Source organism: Podarcis bocagei, assembly GCF_964188305.1.
Source record: "Podarcis bocagei genome assembly, chromosome: 14".
Classification (NCBI taxonomy): Eukaryota; Metazoa; Chordata; class Lepidosauria; order Squamata; family Lacertidae; genus Podarcis; species Podarcis bocagei.
In genome coordinates this window covers 11253118-11270780 of record NC_138139.1, presented here as the reverse complement: position 1 = coordinate 11270780, position 17663 = coordinate 11253118, and the positions used below count along the sequence as shown (strand labels likewise).

At 45.2% G+C, this 17663-nt stretch overlaps 1 protein-coding gene across 4 annotated transcripts in view; it reads right to left on the bottom strand.

Annotated features, from left to right (window-relative positions):
* Nucleotides 1-17663, bottom strand: part of MYO5C (myosin VC) — a 60867-nt gene that overhangs the window by 1877 nt on the left and 41327 nt on the right. For 3 of the 4 annotated variants that reach the window (XM_081169979.1, XM_081169978.1, XM_081169980.1), the window contains 11 exons: nt 17263-17443; nt 15769-15862; nt 12760-12823; nt 11133-11301; nt 9626-9713; nt 8899-8997; nt 6953-7107; nt 4323-4412; nt 3683-3833; nt 1857-2139; nt 1024-1198 (listed from right to left, as the gene is read on the bottom strand). In XM_081169979.1, the coding sequence (XP_081026105.1) occupies nt 1024-1198; nt 1857-2139; nt 3683-3833; nt 4323-4412; nt 6953-7107; nt 8899-8997; nt 9626-9713; nt 11133-11301; nt 12760-12823; nt 15769-15862; nt 17263-17443 (1549 nt within the window). Of the gene's footprint in view, nt 1-1023; nt 1199-1856; nt 2140-3682; nt 3834-4322; nt 4413-6952; nt 7108-8472; nt 8617-8898; nt 8998-9625; nt 9714-11132; nt 11302-12759; nt 12824-15768; nt 15863-17262; nt 17444-17663 lie in introns of those variants that run through there. The other variant, XM_081169981.1, reaches the window with a different exon arrangement.

The window sequence follows — 17663 nt, the reverse complement described above, 5'->3', positions numbered from 1 at the left end:
GACGAAAGGGTTTTCCGTTTTGGAGGCGCTTCGCAAAACGAATTTCCCTATGGGCTTGCTTCGCAAGACGAAAGCCCATAGGGAAATCTCCGGGGACCTCTTTTAAATGCTAGCGGTGGGGAGCAAAGCCTTTCCCCCCCCCTCCGGCCTTCAGAAGAGGTCCAGGAAGGCTGGCGGGGCCCGAAAGGCTTTGCTCCCCAGCGCCAGCATTTTAAAAGCAGTCCGGGATAGCAGGGAAGCGCTTCCCGCTATCCCGGACGGCTTTTGAAGGCAGGAGAGGTCCGCGAAGCCTGGGCGCGCTGCGTGCAGGCTTCGGCATGCCGGCAAGTCTCCGCCAGCAGCGGCAGCGCTGCCGCTGCTGGCGGAGAGGTCCGCGAAGCCTGGGCGCGCTGCGCGCAGGCTTCGGCATGCCGGCAAGTGTCCACCAGCAGCGGCAGCGCTGCCGCTGCTGGCGGAGAGGTCCGCGAAGCCTGGGCGCGCTGCGCGCAGGCTTCGGCATGCCGGCAAGTCTCCGCCAGCAGCGGCAGCGCTGCCGCTGCTGGCGGAGAGGTCCACGAAGCCTTGGCCGGACAGCTTTTGAAGGCAGGCGGGGGGAGCAAAGACTTTCGCCCCCGCCAGCCTTCAGAAGAGGTCCAGGACCTCTTCTGAAGGCTGGCGGGGGGCAAAAGTCTTTGTCCCCCCTGCCTGCCTTCCCAGGGGCTTTTAAATCGCCCCGACAGCGGAGAAGTCCTCCGCTGTCCCGGGGTGATTTTAAAATGCTGGGGGTGGGAAGAAAAGCCCTTGTCCCCCCCCCCAGCCTTCAGAAGAGGTCGGGGGACAGACTGTCCCCAGACCTGGTCTGAAGTCGGTTTCCCTAGGAACGCATTAATTGATTTTCAATGCATTCCTATGGGAAACCGTGCATCGCAAGACGAAAAACTCGCAAGAAGAAAAAACTTGCGGAACCAATTAATTTCGTCTTGCGAGGCACCACTGTACTTTAGGAATCTACCAAGCAAGGGAGGAAGACCTTAGGTATAATACCTGCACAGCAGTGAGGGATGTGCAGCGTTCATAAATCTCTTTGGCATCCTCATCTGTGGTCTTTTTAACCTGAAGGAGCCAAGCTGCTTGGGAAAGAGGTTCCAACGTCTCCTTGGCAGAGCTGCTCTGCAGATTCTTCTGCTTAAGCCACTCTTCGAGATAGCTGATATTACACCTAGGGAAGGAAAAGATAATTTGGTTTAAACTCCCTTTTGTTCAGAAGCTGGTAACACAAGCTGCTGCCCCTTAAGTGCAAGTAGATAAATAGGTACCGCTTTATAGCGGGAAGGTAAACGGCGTTTCCGTGTGCTGCTCTGGTGCCGGTTCGCCAGAGCAGCTTCGTCACGTTGGCCACGTGACCCGGAAGTGTCTGCGGACAGCGCTGGCTCCCGGCCTCTAGAGTGAGATGAGTGCACAACCCTAGAGTCTGTTAAGACTGGCCCGTACGGGCAGGGGTACCTTTACCTAAGTCTTTTAATACAATAATATTCAAAAAAGGAATCAGTGATGGACAATAGAATGCATACTGTGGACTCCCTGCTGACTTTTAGCCACCATACAATTATTTTTTTGAGTGCTCTGGCTCTATGTATCTATGCAGAAGTAACCCCCATTCAGTTAAAGGCATTCACTCCCAGGGTTAGTGGCTATAGGATTGCAGCCTAAATTTTGTTTATCCTGTAGGTTTCCTGCTGCTTTTTCCGATCTACAGATATGCTTTATGCCATTTGATTTTTAATTGTATTTTGGTTGCTATAACATTACCTTGGAGATTTTTCTTTTCTTAACTGACATGTTCTATTCTTACTCTTAATCTTATTCTTATTATTCACCTTATCTGCATCCCCTTTCGACAAGAGCACATATCCTTGCGAAGGAATAGACTGTTTAGGGTAACTGCTCCAATCAGAAAGAAAAGCTGCTTCACGGCCTGCTTTAGGAGCTCTGAGTCCAAGCCATTCTGACACATTGTGGTATAAAAATAGCTGAGCTGTTGCAGGATGGAGGTCATGGTGTAGGCATCTGTGTCGTCTATGCTGGAGGAGCGCTTGCGGAATCCAGTCGGTTTTAAGCCAGAAATCCCCTGGAGGCTTTCATATTCCAGCATTCCTGGCACTGGAAAAGATAACACAGCAAGCAAGGAGAAAATAAAAAATGAAAATAAACCAAGTTCCTTTATCGCTGCTATTTGGCTCTGGAAAGCAGTCCTGCTGTTTAAAGGTTTTAAATACCAGCTTACTTATTATTGCAGTAATGCAATAAAGAAGGGCATTTGGGTGGGCTACGTTTTGAGATTTCCATTATTCAGTGAACACTGAGGTTACAGCGGAAAAACAAATGCTGAGAAATCCAGCAAAGGCAGTCCTTGAATCAGACTCAGAATGTCTCTTCTCCAACTGCATTATTCACAGAACTGAACCTGCATTCATACAAAGAGATAATGTAATCTTTTGACTGGTTATATATTACACACACACACACACATACATACAGTATATGTGTGTGTGTGTGAGACCAGACTCTCATGTACACTGCAATGACACTGGATGATATATGCTACTGCAGGAGAAATAAACTGAATAAGTTTAGGAATAATTTTCTTTGCATTTATGCTGTTTAATCTGCTAAATGCATATACAGTGGTACCTCTGGTTACGTACTTAATTCGTTCCGGAGGTCCGTTCTTAACCTGTAACTGTTCTTAACCTGAAGCACCACTTTAGCTAAAGGGGCCTCCTGCTGCTGCTGCGCCGCCACCGCATGATTTCTGTTCTCATCCTGAAGCAAAGTTCTTAACCTGAAGCACTATTTCTGGGTTAGCAGAGTCTGTAACTTGAAGCATATGTAACCTGAAGCGTATGTAACCTGAGGTACCACTGTATTTGTAGCAATACTTTATTTATATACTTTATTTTACAAAACAAAAATATTGCTCTCTCTCTCTATATATATATGTATTCAAAGTCCATATTCTCAAACATCTGCGTAATATATATTCATAGAATCATAGAACTGTAGAGTTGAGACCACGAGGGCCATCTAGTCCAACCCCAGGCAATTCAGGAATCCTGCCCATAGCCATCACTGGGTGGGCTCACACTACCAACCTTCTGGTTATAACAGTTGGATGCACTGACCCTTTGCACCACACTTTTATTTGTATTTAAGCAATTAAAATAGAAAGAAAAAACAAATCCATGCACAGAATCTGATTATCACTTAAACACATATTAGCATGAGTATGTTCCAAGCCTTTGATGGTTTCTTGAATCCGGACAACAGAGTTCATGGTTTCACTTTAAAACAAGTTGCAGTTTTTGCATCATTTGATTGCTGAATATTTTCCCCAGCAGCCCAGCTAGAGAGTGCCTGAAAATTCAATATCACAGTGGTTCAACTGATAGGACTGGAGGAATCAGCTAGTTTTTAGCCTTGATGAATCCTATGCACCTCTATTCAGAAGTCTCACTCTGTTCAGTGGTGCTTACTCCCAGGGAAATGTACATAAGATTTCAGCCACGAATACATGTAAATAGACTTTTCAGACATGCACAAAGAAACAAGAAAATACTAATAATTCATTCCTATATATTTTTAGCCATGCACAAGGTTTAGAAATAGCTTAGAATGTGTGCTGCTATCAGCATTTATTTCTTACCTATCATTGGCTGAATATTGTTCTCCATTACAATGATAAACTGATGATAAATGCGAATGGCTAGATCACTAAGAACCTGCCTGTATTCCAACAGGTCAAAGTGCTTCAGATTGTTCTTATTTTGTTGTGGAGTATTGTGCTTCATAAATTCCTGAAAATCAGATGTATAAACATATGCCATTTAAGACCATAAGTATAATACAGGTTTTATACTTCTGCATATTAAGTAGAGTAGTACAAAAACAAACATATATTCAGAAGAGCAAAAGGCTATTCATGCACTCTGTTAATAAGTAAACATGCAAACATTTTTACCTAATGCTAGAAGTAATTTTAATGGAAGACAGCAGCTTTGTTTTGCAAAGAATAACTCTTACTTTCAAGACCTGTTGTCCAACCCATGGTGGATCTTGACAAGAGAAAGGGCATGTTCACAATGTGCAGGCACAAGAGCTATCTCAGGCCAGGCCCAAACCTTTCAGGTACGGATTCACAAGGCTATGGACTACAAGGATGTGGTTTCTAGGTCTTCTGGTGAAAGTTGGTTCCAATAGGTGATACTTGCCAATTTTTTTTTTTTTAAACATGAACTGTATTGCGATGTTCAACTATTTTATAGGGAGCGTGAAATTATTCTTACCTCTTCTCCACTGTACTGTTTCAGACAGTTAAGAAAATGGCATGTGTTTGAAAGCCAGAAGGACAACATCTCAAAGTCTTCAACGTGTTCCTAAACATTAAGACACTGTGTTTGCTTAATTTATATTTCATATATTTACCCACACCACTTCAATCTTTGCAAGCAGTTGCATGAGAAGGCAGAAAATTATGCACAATGGAGGTTAGTCTCTTTATTACATATCTGGTTTCTTTACGTACATAGACAGCCTGAGTCTACTTATGGAGGAGCTCATAGCAGCAGCACCCCAAAACACACCAGCCTATTTCATATTAAGAGCATCATATGCTGCTCTGTCTCTGCAGCATCCCTTTCTCTGCAAGCTATCTCTGGCTCTGCAGGGCCCATTCAGCTTACTCTAACCCCAAAGCTTCCTGGTTACATTATGGTTACCAGATTTTTTTTCAATGAATCCAGGGAATTTTTTTGAAGCTGAGTAGCAACAGGGAGTCAGTAGTGGGGATGGTGAGGCAAAAGACCCTGGGCCCAAGCACACATGCATATTGTATAAAGATGAAAAACCCTTCTTTTGCACCCTGCAAAACATAAATGTATAGAGTTTTTTTAAAAACTGGGCAACGGCGCACCGCGCACCCATGACTCCCAAGCCTTCCCCGATCTCCTTCCCCCTTCCCCCTTCGTTTTGACAGATCAGGGGAGGCTTGGGAGTCACGGGCGGGCGGGCGTTGCCCAGGAGGGGCCAGCCTGGTAGTGCAGTTGGCTCTGGCTGGCTTCAGGAGCTGCTCGCTGCCATGGCGCAGGAAAAATGGTGGGCGCCACAGCAGTGAGCAGCTCCTGAAGCCAGCCAGAGCCAACTGTGCTAACCAGCTGGCTCTGGGCTGCTAAGGCTGCCGCTGCCATGTTTCCCGGGGACAGATTAGCAAATCTGGCGACATTCCGGGGATGGAATTTGTCCGGGGACAGATTTGCAAATCCAGGGACTGTCCCCGGGAACCAGGGGCATCTGGTAACCCTACATCACAGCAGCCCGAAGCTCTGGTCCTTTGTACCCAGGGGAAGATCCCTCCTTTGATGTATGAAATGACTCATTGTCTCAAGGAAATTACTTGAAAGTTTAGTCTTCACACCTAGCCCCTTTGAACTCCTAATGGCTTATCCCAACCCCAGCCGGCCACTTCACAAGGAAATCAGCCTTTTCCATTGATTTGCCTGGGATTACAGTCCTAATACACAACTTCAGAATTGTGCATAACAATTAACTTTTACACGTGCAATTACTGATACTCAGCAGTAGGTCTACTACTAAATGCTAATGAAACACCTCAAATCCAGTTACAATTTAAACAGCTTGTGCCTTAAAAAAAGTAAAACAGCTTGTGCCAATATAAACTCAGTATAAAATTATATAAAATATATGAACTCAATATAAAATTCAGGTCCTGTATACCTGAAGGAGCGTCTCCACCCCCATCGTTCAGCCTGGACACTGAGATCCAGCTCCGAGGGCCTTCCTGTGGTTCCCTCATTGCGAGAAGTGAGGTTACAGGGAACCAGACAGAGGGCCTTCTCAGTAGTGGCGCCCGCCCTGTGGAACGCCCTCCCTTCAGATGTGAAGGAAATAAGCAGCTATCGTCTTTTTAAAAGACATCTGAAGGCAGCCCTGTTTAGGGAAGTTTTTAATATTTAATGCTGTATTGTTTTTAACACTTGATTGGAAGCCGCCCAGAGTGGCTGGGGAAACTCAGCCAGATGGGCGTGGTATAAATAATAATAAATAATAATAATAATAATAATAATAATAATAATAATAATAATAATAATATAAACAGCTTGTGCCTTTAAAAAAGGTAAAGGACCCCTGGCAGTTAAGTCCAGTCGTGAAAGACTCTGGGGTTGCGGCGCTCATCTCGCTTTACTGGCCGAGGGAGCCAACGTTTATCCGCAGACAGTTTTTCCAGGTCATGTGGCCAGCATGACCAAGCCGCTTCTGGCAAAACCAGAGCAGGCACTGCGACTGCAAATGAAAGTAAAGTTTATTCCAGCAGGGAAGTCACAATGTGTGCAACTTTATAGGAGAGATGCAAGACTTAAGGTGAAAGGACTTATGGCACAAACTGACGTAATAAGCATGAAAGAACCAAATCAGGAAATCACAGGAACTCAGCTGACTATGCATACGTAACCTGCATAAGTAGCTGACCATGAATAGATTCAGCTATGAAACATGCTCAGCTATTTTTGTTTCATGTGACCTTCATGATACCATAATCAAAGCTCTGAATGCACTAGTCCTGTAAATCTAGGCTTAAAATCTACACCAGGCGGCAATAAAGACAGCTATGACATAACGTTTTGCAGCCATGAAATGACTCCTTTCAATCATATACTTTATATTTGTGACACGATATGGCACTATGTAATTTGCAGGTAGCTATTTATTGAGTTGTACTTAATGGAATGATCTGCAAGCAAGAAAGAAGAGTGAATGACCAATTTGAATAGCACAATTTCTCTGGTAAGCAGTCATGGCATGGGAATCGTTCCGTTAGTCCACCTATATCTGCAAAACATTCTGTTGGGCTATGCCAACTGTACAGAAAGAAAGCAGACTGCATGCAAAATGTTCCTACCTTAATTACTTGTTTGATACTATTGATTGACATATTCATGAAGGATTTCAGCATGCCGTCATCGTTCAGATAATCTGCATATCTCACACACATGAAGAGGATGTGAGCAGGAAGTCCTGGTATCATATTTACCACCACTCCACGGGGCTTCAGTTCTGCATGAAACCAAGAATCAAACGGTATTGATTATTTAGTGAGCACTAAATAAGTTCTATAGGTTAGCCATTCTTTTTTAAAGAAATGAAATTGTAACCAAATGCATTTTTTTCGCCCAAAGTCTCATCCTGTTCCTGAATCGTATTATTTTGGATCTCTACAATTAAAAAATATGCACAAAGGACTGAGAAATAAGAAAATTAGCACAAGCTACTTGCTTTCATTTTGCAATTTATGTCTCTTGATAACCACACTATAAAAACCACAGAGAAACTGGCTAGGGCTGAATGAGTAGCCACAGATATTAGCAATGCACAAGACTTTCAAGACATAGCAAAGTTGTCTTGAAGAAGCTATGTATTTAGCTTGCCTGAAAACATATCACAAAAAAGCTTTAGTGAAAATAATAGACTCTTCAAGGTGAGTAAGTGTGTTAGTGAAAGCTCATATAAACCCAAAATATTTACGTGGATTACTGGGGAGATTTACAGAGTGGTGCATGCTCTGGTTATCTCTCGCTTGGACTACTGCAATGCGCTCTATGTGGGGCTACCTTTGAAGGTGACCTGGAAACTACAACTAATCCAGAATGCGGCAGCTAGACTGGTGACTGGGAGTGGCCGCCAAGACCATATAACACCGGTCTTGACCTACATTGGCTCCCAGTACGTTTCCGAGCACAATTCAAAGTGTTGGTGCTGGCCTTTAAAGCCCTAAACGGCCTCGATCCAGTATATCTGAAGGAGCATCTCCACCCCCATCGTTCTGCCCGGACACTGAGGTCCTGCTCCATGGGCCTTCTGGCGGTTCCCTCGCTGCGAGAAGCCAAGTTACGGGGAACCAGGCAGAGGGCCTTCTTGGTAGTGGCGCCCGCCCTGTGGAACGCTCTCCCATCAGATGTCAAAGCGATAAACAACTCCCTGACATTCAGAAGACATCTGAAGGCAGCCCTGTTCAGGGAAGTTTTTAATATGTGACATTTTAGTGTATTTTTCATCTTTGTTGGAAGCCGCCCAGAGTGGCTGGGGAAACCCAGCCAGATGGGCGGGGTACAAATAATAAATTATTATTATTATTATTATTATTATTATTATTATTATTATTATTATTATTATTATTATTATTTATTGAAAATGAATGGGACGTGAACAGCAAAGAAGCAAAACATTGCAGTTGTTTGCTCAGGTATCAATGAAACCCAAACTTCCCAAGAAAAAATAGGAGGGAAACATGCAGAGGACATTCTGTGACCTTATGAATGTCTGGGAAAACAATAGAATAGAGAGATGAGGAGGAAATTGGGGATGGGACACAGTAGTTACAGAGTCCCTAGAAAGGCAGAGAAAAATATATTAAACACAGACCTGGTATATTTGGGCCTGGTCTGTGAAGGCCATTTGAGTCAGAAATGGTGAAAACACAGTGAGAGGGAAAGATTTCAGCAGAGGTGACACCAGTTTTAACTTCAAGATGTATTTCAGAGATAGTGACTTACAGTAATGGTAGATCTGAGAAGAAAAAAACAAACTCATGACCCTGGAGTCTTCCAAGTATTTAGCCTCAAGAGTGAAGAGTTTAGGAAAGTTACAGAAAGCACAAATATGTCACACACATTTCCCCCCACAGCCGTTCTAAAACAGAAGCATCATTGAGCTTTTAGTAAAACAGATAAGATAGGAAAGAAGGAGAAAAAACATGAATACTGGCCACAACTCCAAAACTTCCAGCAACAACTATTTGGCACTGCTTATGAGTATACTTAGGTGAAATTGAAAGTGTTATGGAAGTACCAAGGATCAGGTTCTGAACAATTTTTCCTTCGTCTTCCTTTCTGTACTGCAACATTCCAATGTATTCTTTTGGCATGGACAACATGGGTTCTTCATGGGCTGTTAAATATTAATATATATTTACTTTCAGAAAAATACTACATTGGCATTAGAAGGTTGGAAAGAACGATCCGTGACACAAATCACTGTGTGTGACAAATTATTTAATACAAATGATCAGGCTTTCTGCAGCAGTCATGGCCTGTTAAGCTTTGGAACAGAGTTATTAAAAAATACAAAATAAAAATCAACCACCACTACCAACTAGGATCGCACATAAACATGTTGGTTTGGGTCAGTGCATCAGTTTTCAGATCAATCATTTGATGACTTGGGAGGGGGTTGTATGTGTGGGGGGGGGAGGGGGAAGGGAGAGAGAGGTAAGGAGGGAGGGAGGGAGAGAAAGGTACCCACTTTTGGCCACACCCACAAAAGCTGTGTCCCCACCCCCATTCACCAAAGATAAACATACCCCCGCAAAAGTTAGCCACCAATGTCTTAGCCCCATGCTTCTAGTATTCTATGGCAGTCTTTTGCAGCAGGATTTCAGGGAACAGGCAGCACTGCACGATGAATTTGATCCTATGAACTCTCATAATTATTACAATAATGTCGGTCTCATCTTCCATGTGGTTTCCGAAGAAGCACACATTCAAACAGTTTTAAAGAATATATTTAATGCTCTCACCTGTTTCTATAGACTTTCTAAGGGTCTTGATCTGATCCTCAAGTTTCTTTATTATTCTGTCCTTCTTATCCATCTCCTCTTCTAGATCCTACAGTGTCCAATAAAGTTGAGAAAGAATGGTCTGTTTTTAAAAATGCATTTGGGACAGCTGCATATTCCTGCATTGCAAGGGGTTTTACTTAGGGTCCCTTCCAAATCTACAATTCTATGATTCTATGCAGGACAAAATTCAGGTGTATTACTGGCCGATAATATGCATGATAGGAAAATGGCATTGTTACTTACACTGGAGAAAGAAAAAAAATAGATTCTGAGCAATGCTATAAATCATTGGCTCCCAATTACCTAAGTCCTATTCAGAAGAAACATCAGGACTGACTCCAGATGTCTCCACAGTGCTGGATTTGCCTTATCTCTGCTTTACATGGAACCTGGACCTTGCCTTGTTTGTTAAAAACACGAGAAGAACATAAGAAAAGCCCAACAGGATCACATCAAAGGCCTGTCTGGTCTAGCATTCTTTGTTCACAGTGACTAACCAGATGCTCATGACAAGCCCATGAGAACATGAGCACAATAGCACTCTCCAGCTCATCATCCCCAGCAGGTTAAAAAAAAAAGATAAAGGACCCCTGGACGGTTAAGTCCAGTCAAAGGCGACTATGGGGTTGCGGCGCTCATCTCGCTTTCAGGCCAAGGGAGCCAGCGTTTGTCCACAGACAGCTTTCTGGGTCATGTGGCCAGCAGGACTAAACTGCTTCTGGTGCAACGGGACACCATGACGGAAACCAGAGAGTACGGAAATGCTGTTTACCTTCCCGCCGCAGCGGTACCTATTTATCTACTTGCACTGATGTACTTTCGAACTGCTAGGTTGGCAGGAGCTGGGACAGAGCAACGGGAGCTCACCCCGTCGTGGGGATTTGAACCGCCAACCTTCCAATCGGCAAGCCCAAAATATTAGAGATATACGCAGCCATCATGACCAGGCTATTGTTGCCTTGTTTGCCTTTGCAGAACCTGAATGTCTTAGCCTCGCGTAACTTATAAAATTATTTTTAAAAATGTTTTAACATTTAAATTTGTTAGGAGGGAAATCAACACTGAACTGCAGTTCCCAATCTGTGGGCTCACTCAACTCTTTTCCTATGCAAGGTGTCTTTGTATAATAAGAGTTGCAGAAGGAAGAGAGCTTTGGAATGAGCTCAACATATAGTTGGCATCCCAACTAGCCACATTCGTGAAAAACTATGAAAAAGAGCCAAGTGATGCATGTTCTCATCCCACTTTTAAAAATCATTTTAATATAGAATCTCAAATTGGTTTCCCCCCCTTTGTACAACATATCACAAAGGGTTGAAACTCTTTGTGATTTTAAGGCAATAAGGCTATGATCCCAATCACACTTACTTGAGAGTAAGTTCCATTGAATTGAGTGGCACTTACTTCAAAGTAAGCATGCATAGGCTTAAAATAATCCATTACCAAGAGCATTTTCCTTCCTCACCGTATTTTCTGTAGTAAGATATGCCATATCTTGCCACATTTTGTACTTGGTTTCATCCTCTCCTTCATGTTGCTTCTCCATATGATCATTTATGTCCTGAAGCTCGTCAGATGTGGCTATCAGCCTTTCTTTTTCCTTCGTGCGTATTTCATTTTGAACGTGCAATACTCTAAAAAGGCATTAAAATGTATTAATTCTTTCCCTGTGCATAAAACAAAGAGCTGCTACAAAATGGAACACTGGTTCACTTATCATGAATGGGCAGTTTCAGGTTAGAAGGCTGAGCCAACCACGTTGTGAGCTCTGCTCTTGGACTTAATTTGTGTGCGACTTAACTTTCCTTCTCTCCACTGCTTTCCACCTCAGTTTTCCATTCATGACCATGCACAATCGGAAACAGAGTTTGCATGAAGACAACAGCTACAAAAACCTAGGTGTGAATGGCAGACCAGAGGCCACACATCTCAGTCCCCTGAGAGGAGGAAGGGAGCAGTTGTGTGAGGTTACTAAATAATAATAATAATAACAATAACAATAACAATAATAATAATAATAATAATAATAATAATAATAATAATAATAATAATAATAATAATAATAATAATTTATTTATACCCCGCCCATCTGGCTGGGTTTCCCCAGCCACTCTGGGCGGCTTCCAAAAGAATATTAAAATACTGTGATACATCAAACATTAAAAGCTTCCCTAAAAAGGGCTGCCTTCAGATGTCTTCTAAAAGTCTGGTAGTTGTTGTTCTCTTTGACATCTGGTGGGAGGGCGTTCCACAGGGAGGGTGCCACTACCGAGAAGGCCCTCTGCCTGGTTCCCTGTAACTTGGCTTCTCGCAGTGAGGGAACCGCCAGAAGGCCCTCAGTGCTGGACCTCAGTGTCCAGGTAGAATAATGGGGGTGGAGACGCTAGCCTCAATGATCATAGACAGCCCTGTATTGTAGGAAGGGCAAGGTCATTTGTGGCTTAGGATGATAACCTAGAAGGCACAGTAAATGAATCCATGTTCCATTCTCGGGTTTGCATCTCAGTCATCCATATTAAGCTAAGTGAGAGTGGGTGAGATGAGCAGGTGATCACCTAGGATGAAAGCATGTGTTGTCGGACTCTTCTGCCAAATGTGTTTTCCACTGAGGCATTTTATATTGAATGTGGGTGCAGGCAACCAGGTGGCACAACCCACAAAGTGGATGTTCTCATGTGCTAACCTGAGAATAGCTCACAAGTCCAACTTTCCGTTCATTTGAAGCTCATCTGTACTTTGTCTTCAGCCTACCTGGAAGCTAGAACTGCCGACGGGTCAGAAATTAAACCAGTTTGGCCTGCCCGTCTCCCTTTAAAAGGGGACTCCTCCGTAGAAATTGGCAAGTGAAGGTTTTCATGGCATGGAACTAAACATGCTCGTGATCACTTTTCTAACTGCTGCAAATCAAAGGGCAGTTAAGGGGGCAGCTATATGGGCTGTTTCAAAGGCTGGCAATCTTTTCGCAAATGTAGCATTTTCAGTTTCTTATTAAAAACCAATATATTGATTTTGGAGCGTTATCTCCTTTTCCGTGAAATTAAATACTCAAATAAACTATGCCCAACATTTTTCAGAGGCTTTTTTATGATTACCTTATTTGTGTTCCTTCTTTTTCCTGGTTATGACGCAGCAGATCTGCCCTTTCTTCCATTTTCTCTTCAATAATAACAATAAACATAATTTTACTAAACCAACCTACGCTGGGATTTATAGGCTTTACTACAGTAAGAATAGCCATGTTCTCATATACAAAGTTGCACTATAAAATACACAATCCATCTAAAAGTCCTGTTTTATAATAGAGTTGTCCCTGTTTAGGGACAGAGAGAACATGATCCCAACTGAACATGTCGGACTGAAATCAGTTGGTGAAGCAATGCTAAAAGTGAAAGCTAGACTGTAAAACATTCTTAAAATTAGCCGGAAGCCACAACCATTTCCACAAATTTCCATTAAATATATGAAATAGTATGAATGGCACTGCAAGAGTTATAATAAACAATACAAAACACCTCAGAAAAAGGAAATATAATTAATAATAAAATAATTAAACTTTAAAAACTTACAGAATTAAAAAACCCATAATGGATACTTATGTCTTATGATTCTTCGGCCATTTCAACAGCAGCCCCCAAAAAAGCAATAATGCATTTAAGAGTTCTGGAACGTTCCAGCGTATAATTCTGATATAGTAGAACCTCTTACGACCGCCTCTACTTGGGCCCAATCCAAGTTGCGACCGCAGCAAACCCGGAAGTAAATACCAGGTTTGTTACGATTTGTGCATGCGTAGAAACGGCTTCTGCCGTTTGCGCATGTGCAGAAGTGGACGCCGCCTGCACGTGCGAAGAAGTGCGCTGCCACTGAATGCGCATATACACAACGGCGCTTCTACCAGTGACCCAGATCGACTTATGGATGGACCTCCGGAAGGGATTATGTAAGCTCATACCAAGAAGAAAGTTAGTTGGTCTCTAATGTGCTACTGGACAATTTTTAATTTTTAAAATATATTTCTACTGTTCAGACTAACACGGCTACCTACCTGAATGTATAATCTATGTACTTAATGAATTCACTATAGAGATAAGTAATTATAGTGAGCTGCACTATATACCGTATTTTGCGCCCCATAGGACGCTCCGGCCCATAGGACGCACCTAGTTTTTTTGGGGGGAAATAAAGAAAAAAAAATTTATTTCCCCCCCAGGTGCGGGGCTGGAAGAACCAGGTCGGGGAACAGTGGGAAGGCACGCTCTGCCTCCCCGCTGTCCCCCGAGCTTGTGGGGCTGGCGATGGGGAGAAGTGCGCTGATCCCGGGACTGCAGGCAGCTCTGCGCCGCCATCCGGAGCGGGGCGGGACTTCGCCCCTGGCTCCCGGTGGCCGCGCAAAGCTGCGCTGGTCCCAGGACTGCAGGCAGCTCTGCGCGGCCACCGGGAGCGGGGCGGAGCTTCGTCCCCGGCTCCCGGTGGCCGCGCAGAGCTGCGCTGATCCCGGGACGGCAGGCAGCTCTGCGCCGCCATCCGGAGCGAGGCAGGACTTAGCGCCCCGCTCCCGGTGGCCTCGCAGAGCTGCGCTGATCCCGGGACGGCAGGCAGCTCTGCGGCGCAATCCGGAACGGGGCGGGACTTAGCGCCCTGCTCCCGGTGGCCGCGCAAAGCTGCGCTGGTCCCAGGACTGCAGGCAGCTCTGCGCGGCCACCGGGAGCGGGGCGGAGCTTCGCCCCCGGCTCCCGGTGGCCGTGCAAAGCTGCGCTGATCCTGGGACGGCAGGCAGCTCTGCGCCGCCATCCGGAGCGGGGTGGGACTTAGCGCCCCGCTCCCGGTGGCCGCACAAAGCTGCGCTGGTCCCAGGACTGCAGGCAGCTCTGCGCGGCCAACGGGAGCGGGGCGAAGCTTCGCCCCCGGCTCCCGGTGGCCGCGCAGAGCTGCGCTGATCCCGGGACGGCAGGCAGCTCTGCGCCGCCATCCGGAGCCGGTCTCCCGTGGGTTGCGCAGAGCTTCCTGAAGCCTGGAGAGCGAGAGCGGTCGGTGCGCACCAACCCCTCTCGCTCTCCAGGCTTCAGCGAAAGCCTGCATTCGCCCCATAGGACGCACACACATTTCCCCTTCATTTTTGGAGGGGAAAAAGTGCGTCCTATAGGGCGAAAAATACGGTAACATAAAGGAAAAAAATACAGTGGTGCCTCGCAAGACGAAATTAATTCGTTCCGCAAGTCTCTTCGTCTTGCGAGTTTTTCGTCTTGCGATGCACGGTTTCCCATAGGAATGCATTGAAAATCAATTAATGCGTTCCTAGGGAAACCGCCTTCAGACCAGGTCCGGGGACAGTCTGTCCCCGGACCTCTTCTGAAGGCTGGGGGGGGGGACAAGGGCTTTTCTTCCCACCCCCAGCATTTTAAAAAACCCTGGGACAGCGGAGGACTTCTCCGCTGTCCGGGCGATCTTAAAATGCTGGCGGGCAGCATTTTAAAATCGCCCCGGGACAGCGGAGGACTTCTCCGCTGTCCGGGGCGATTTAAAAGCCCCTGGGAAGGCAGGCAGGGGGGACAAAGACTTTTGCCCCCCGCCAGCCTTCAGAAGAGGTCCTGGACCTCTTCTGAAGGCAGGCGGGGGGCGAAAGTCTTTGCTCCCCCCCCCCCGCCTGCCTTCAAAAGCCCTCCGGGACAGGCAGGCAGGGCGATCTCCCCGCCGATCTCCCCGCCGCCCCTTGCTTCAAAAGAGGTCCGGGGACAGCGGGAAGCGCTTCCCGCTGTCCCCGGACCTGGGGCTGCGGGGAGAAAATCGCTTCTTCTCCGCTGTCCCCAGACCTCTTTTGAAGCAAGGGGCTGCGGGGAGATCGCTTCTCCACGCCGCCCCTTGCTTCAAAAGAGGTCCGGGGACAGGGGGAAGACCCGCTGTCCCCGGAGCTTGCAGGGCAAGCTTCGTTTTGCGAAGCAAGCCCGTAGGGAAATTCGTCTTGCGAGGCAACTCGAAAACGAAAAAACCTTTCGTTTTGCGAGTTTTTCGTCTCGCGAGGCATTCGTCTTGCGGGGTACTACTGTATCCTGTTGCTATCCTTATCAAATCGAAAATGGAATGACTCCTAGTTGAAAAATTACCTTTATTCTTTGCAGCTTCTTCTTGAAGACGGTTTTCAAGATCCGTTTTCTGCTTCTGAAGCTCAGCAATCTGCTGCTTAAGATCTGGGATCATCTTCAGAGAAAGGGGAAAATATTAAAGGGAAGCTACTCACATCTTGCATCAATGTTGTATGTCAGAACTGTGGAATTCTATAAGCATTAGCAGGGAATATTCCTTCCCATTTACTCCAGAACTCATCTGACTGGGAGAACTGCAGCCTCCTATCTGGAGGAAGCTCCACATGCCTGTGTTTTAATTGGCTGACTGCAACTTCAAAGACTAGGAATCCTTCTTAGGTCACTGACAAATTTCATGAGCAATCAACAGATGTCCTTAGAAGCTGCTGCTTTTACTGCAAGGCCTGCACAAACCTAGATTTTGATCTCTTCTAGCTTCAAATACCTGTTACGGTCTTTTCATAGAATCACAGAATTCTAAGAGTTGGAAGGGACGACAAGGGTCATCTAGTTCAATCTGCTGCAATGCAGGAATCTTTTGCCCAACAAACGCACAACCCTGAGATTAAGAGGCTCATACTGACTGAGCTATCAATTGCTATGAAGCTCAAACAAGCCTTTCCCTCCTAGCTTGGGCCAATGGCTCTGTGGGTCTTTTCTTTTTTTTCAGCCTCCTATGAGGCTAAACCTACAAGCGCCTACCTATGGCCTCATTCAGACATAAGATAGCATGGCTTAGATTGCTTATCTCCTCTGTAATATGTGTGTCAGTTCAAACAAAACTTCTGAGACAGGACTATAGCTTATTAGTTGCTCATTGTGTGTCCAGAAACTTCCCTGTTGGACAAATAAACAGTATTGTTGAAATAAACAGTATCGTCAAATTGGGAGCTGGGACGAAAAGGGGAGATCCCGGGGCCGCGCCGGCCTTAAACGACCCAGGCCACGCCCCCAGAGTCAGCTGATTGGCTGGCGCTGGGCTGACACGGCCCGAGGATTCCCCTGATCGCACGGGGCTGCAGCCAGCCCCGCGCGATTGTTGGGGACGTCAGCCCGCAACACCACCTCCTCCTTATGTCGGAAGTGGCTTATTGTTGAATTACTTGGACCCAAAAGGAGATAAAAGGCGATAAGACTAAAATCAAATAGAGCCACATTTGGCTTAATTTTTTTGAAAAGTTTTTAGTATATTTATTTTCTTCTCTGGTCCCAAGCTGCAAATGCCTAGATAGCTTAGCTGGTTAGAGCCTGGTGCTGATAATGCTAAGGTTGCAGGTTCGATTTCCATATGGGACAGCTGAATATTCCTGCGTTGCAGGGGGTTGGACTAGATGATCCTCAGGGTCCCTTGCAACTCTACAGTTCTCTTCATATGTGCAATTTGTAACTCCATTGAGGATGGATTCTTCATAATTATGTTCTGCAGTAGCTGCTTTTGCTAAACAGGATCCCTGTTTATTTTCAGAAGCTTGCTACCACAATATGTTTTTAAATTCAATAATACTCAGTCCTCACCATATTTTCTGAAGTTAGTCGGGTAACTTGGAGCCGGATACTGTCATTGAGGTCATTTTCCTCTCTGAACAGTTTCTGCAAATGGTTTATTTCTTGACTCAGATGTTCAGTTTTAGAATTGAGACCATCTATCTCCCTTTCATAGTTCTCTTTCTGAGACTGGAAATGGCTTTCTAATACTCTGTTGAGAGAAGGGAAACACACAAACAGTAAAATAAATAGTACAAGATCCTTGACACAAGATCCTGTTAAGACCAAGAACCATGTAATGTAAAAAAAATAAAGCACTTTCACTGCAATTCACGTAGACAGAAGGAATACCAGCAAACATACCGTATTTTTCGCCCTATAAGACGCACATTTTCCCCTCCAAAAATGAAGGGGAAATGTGTGTGGGTCTT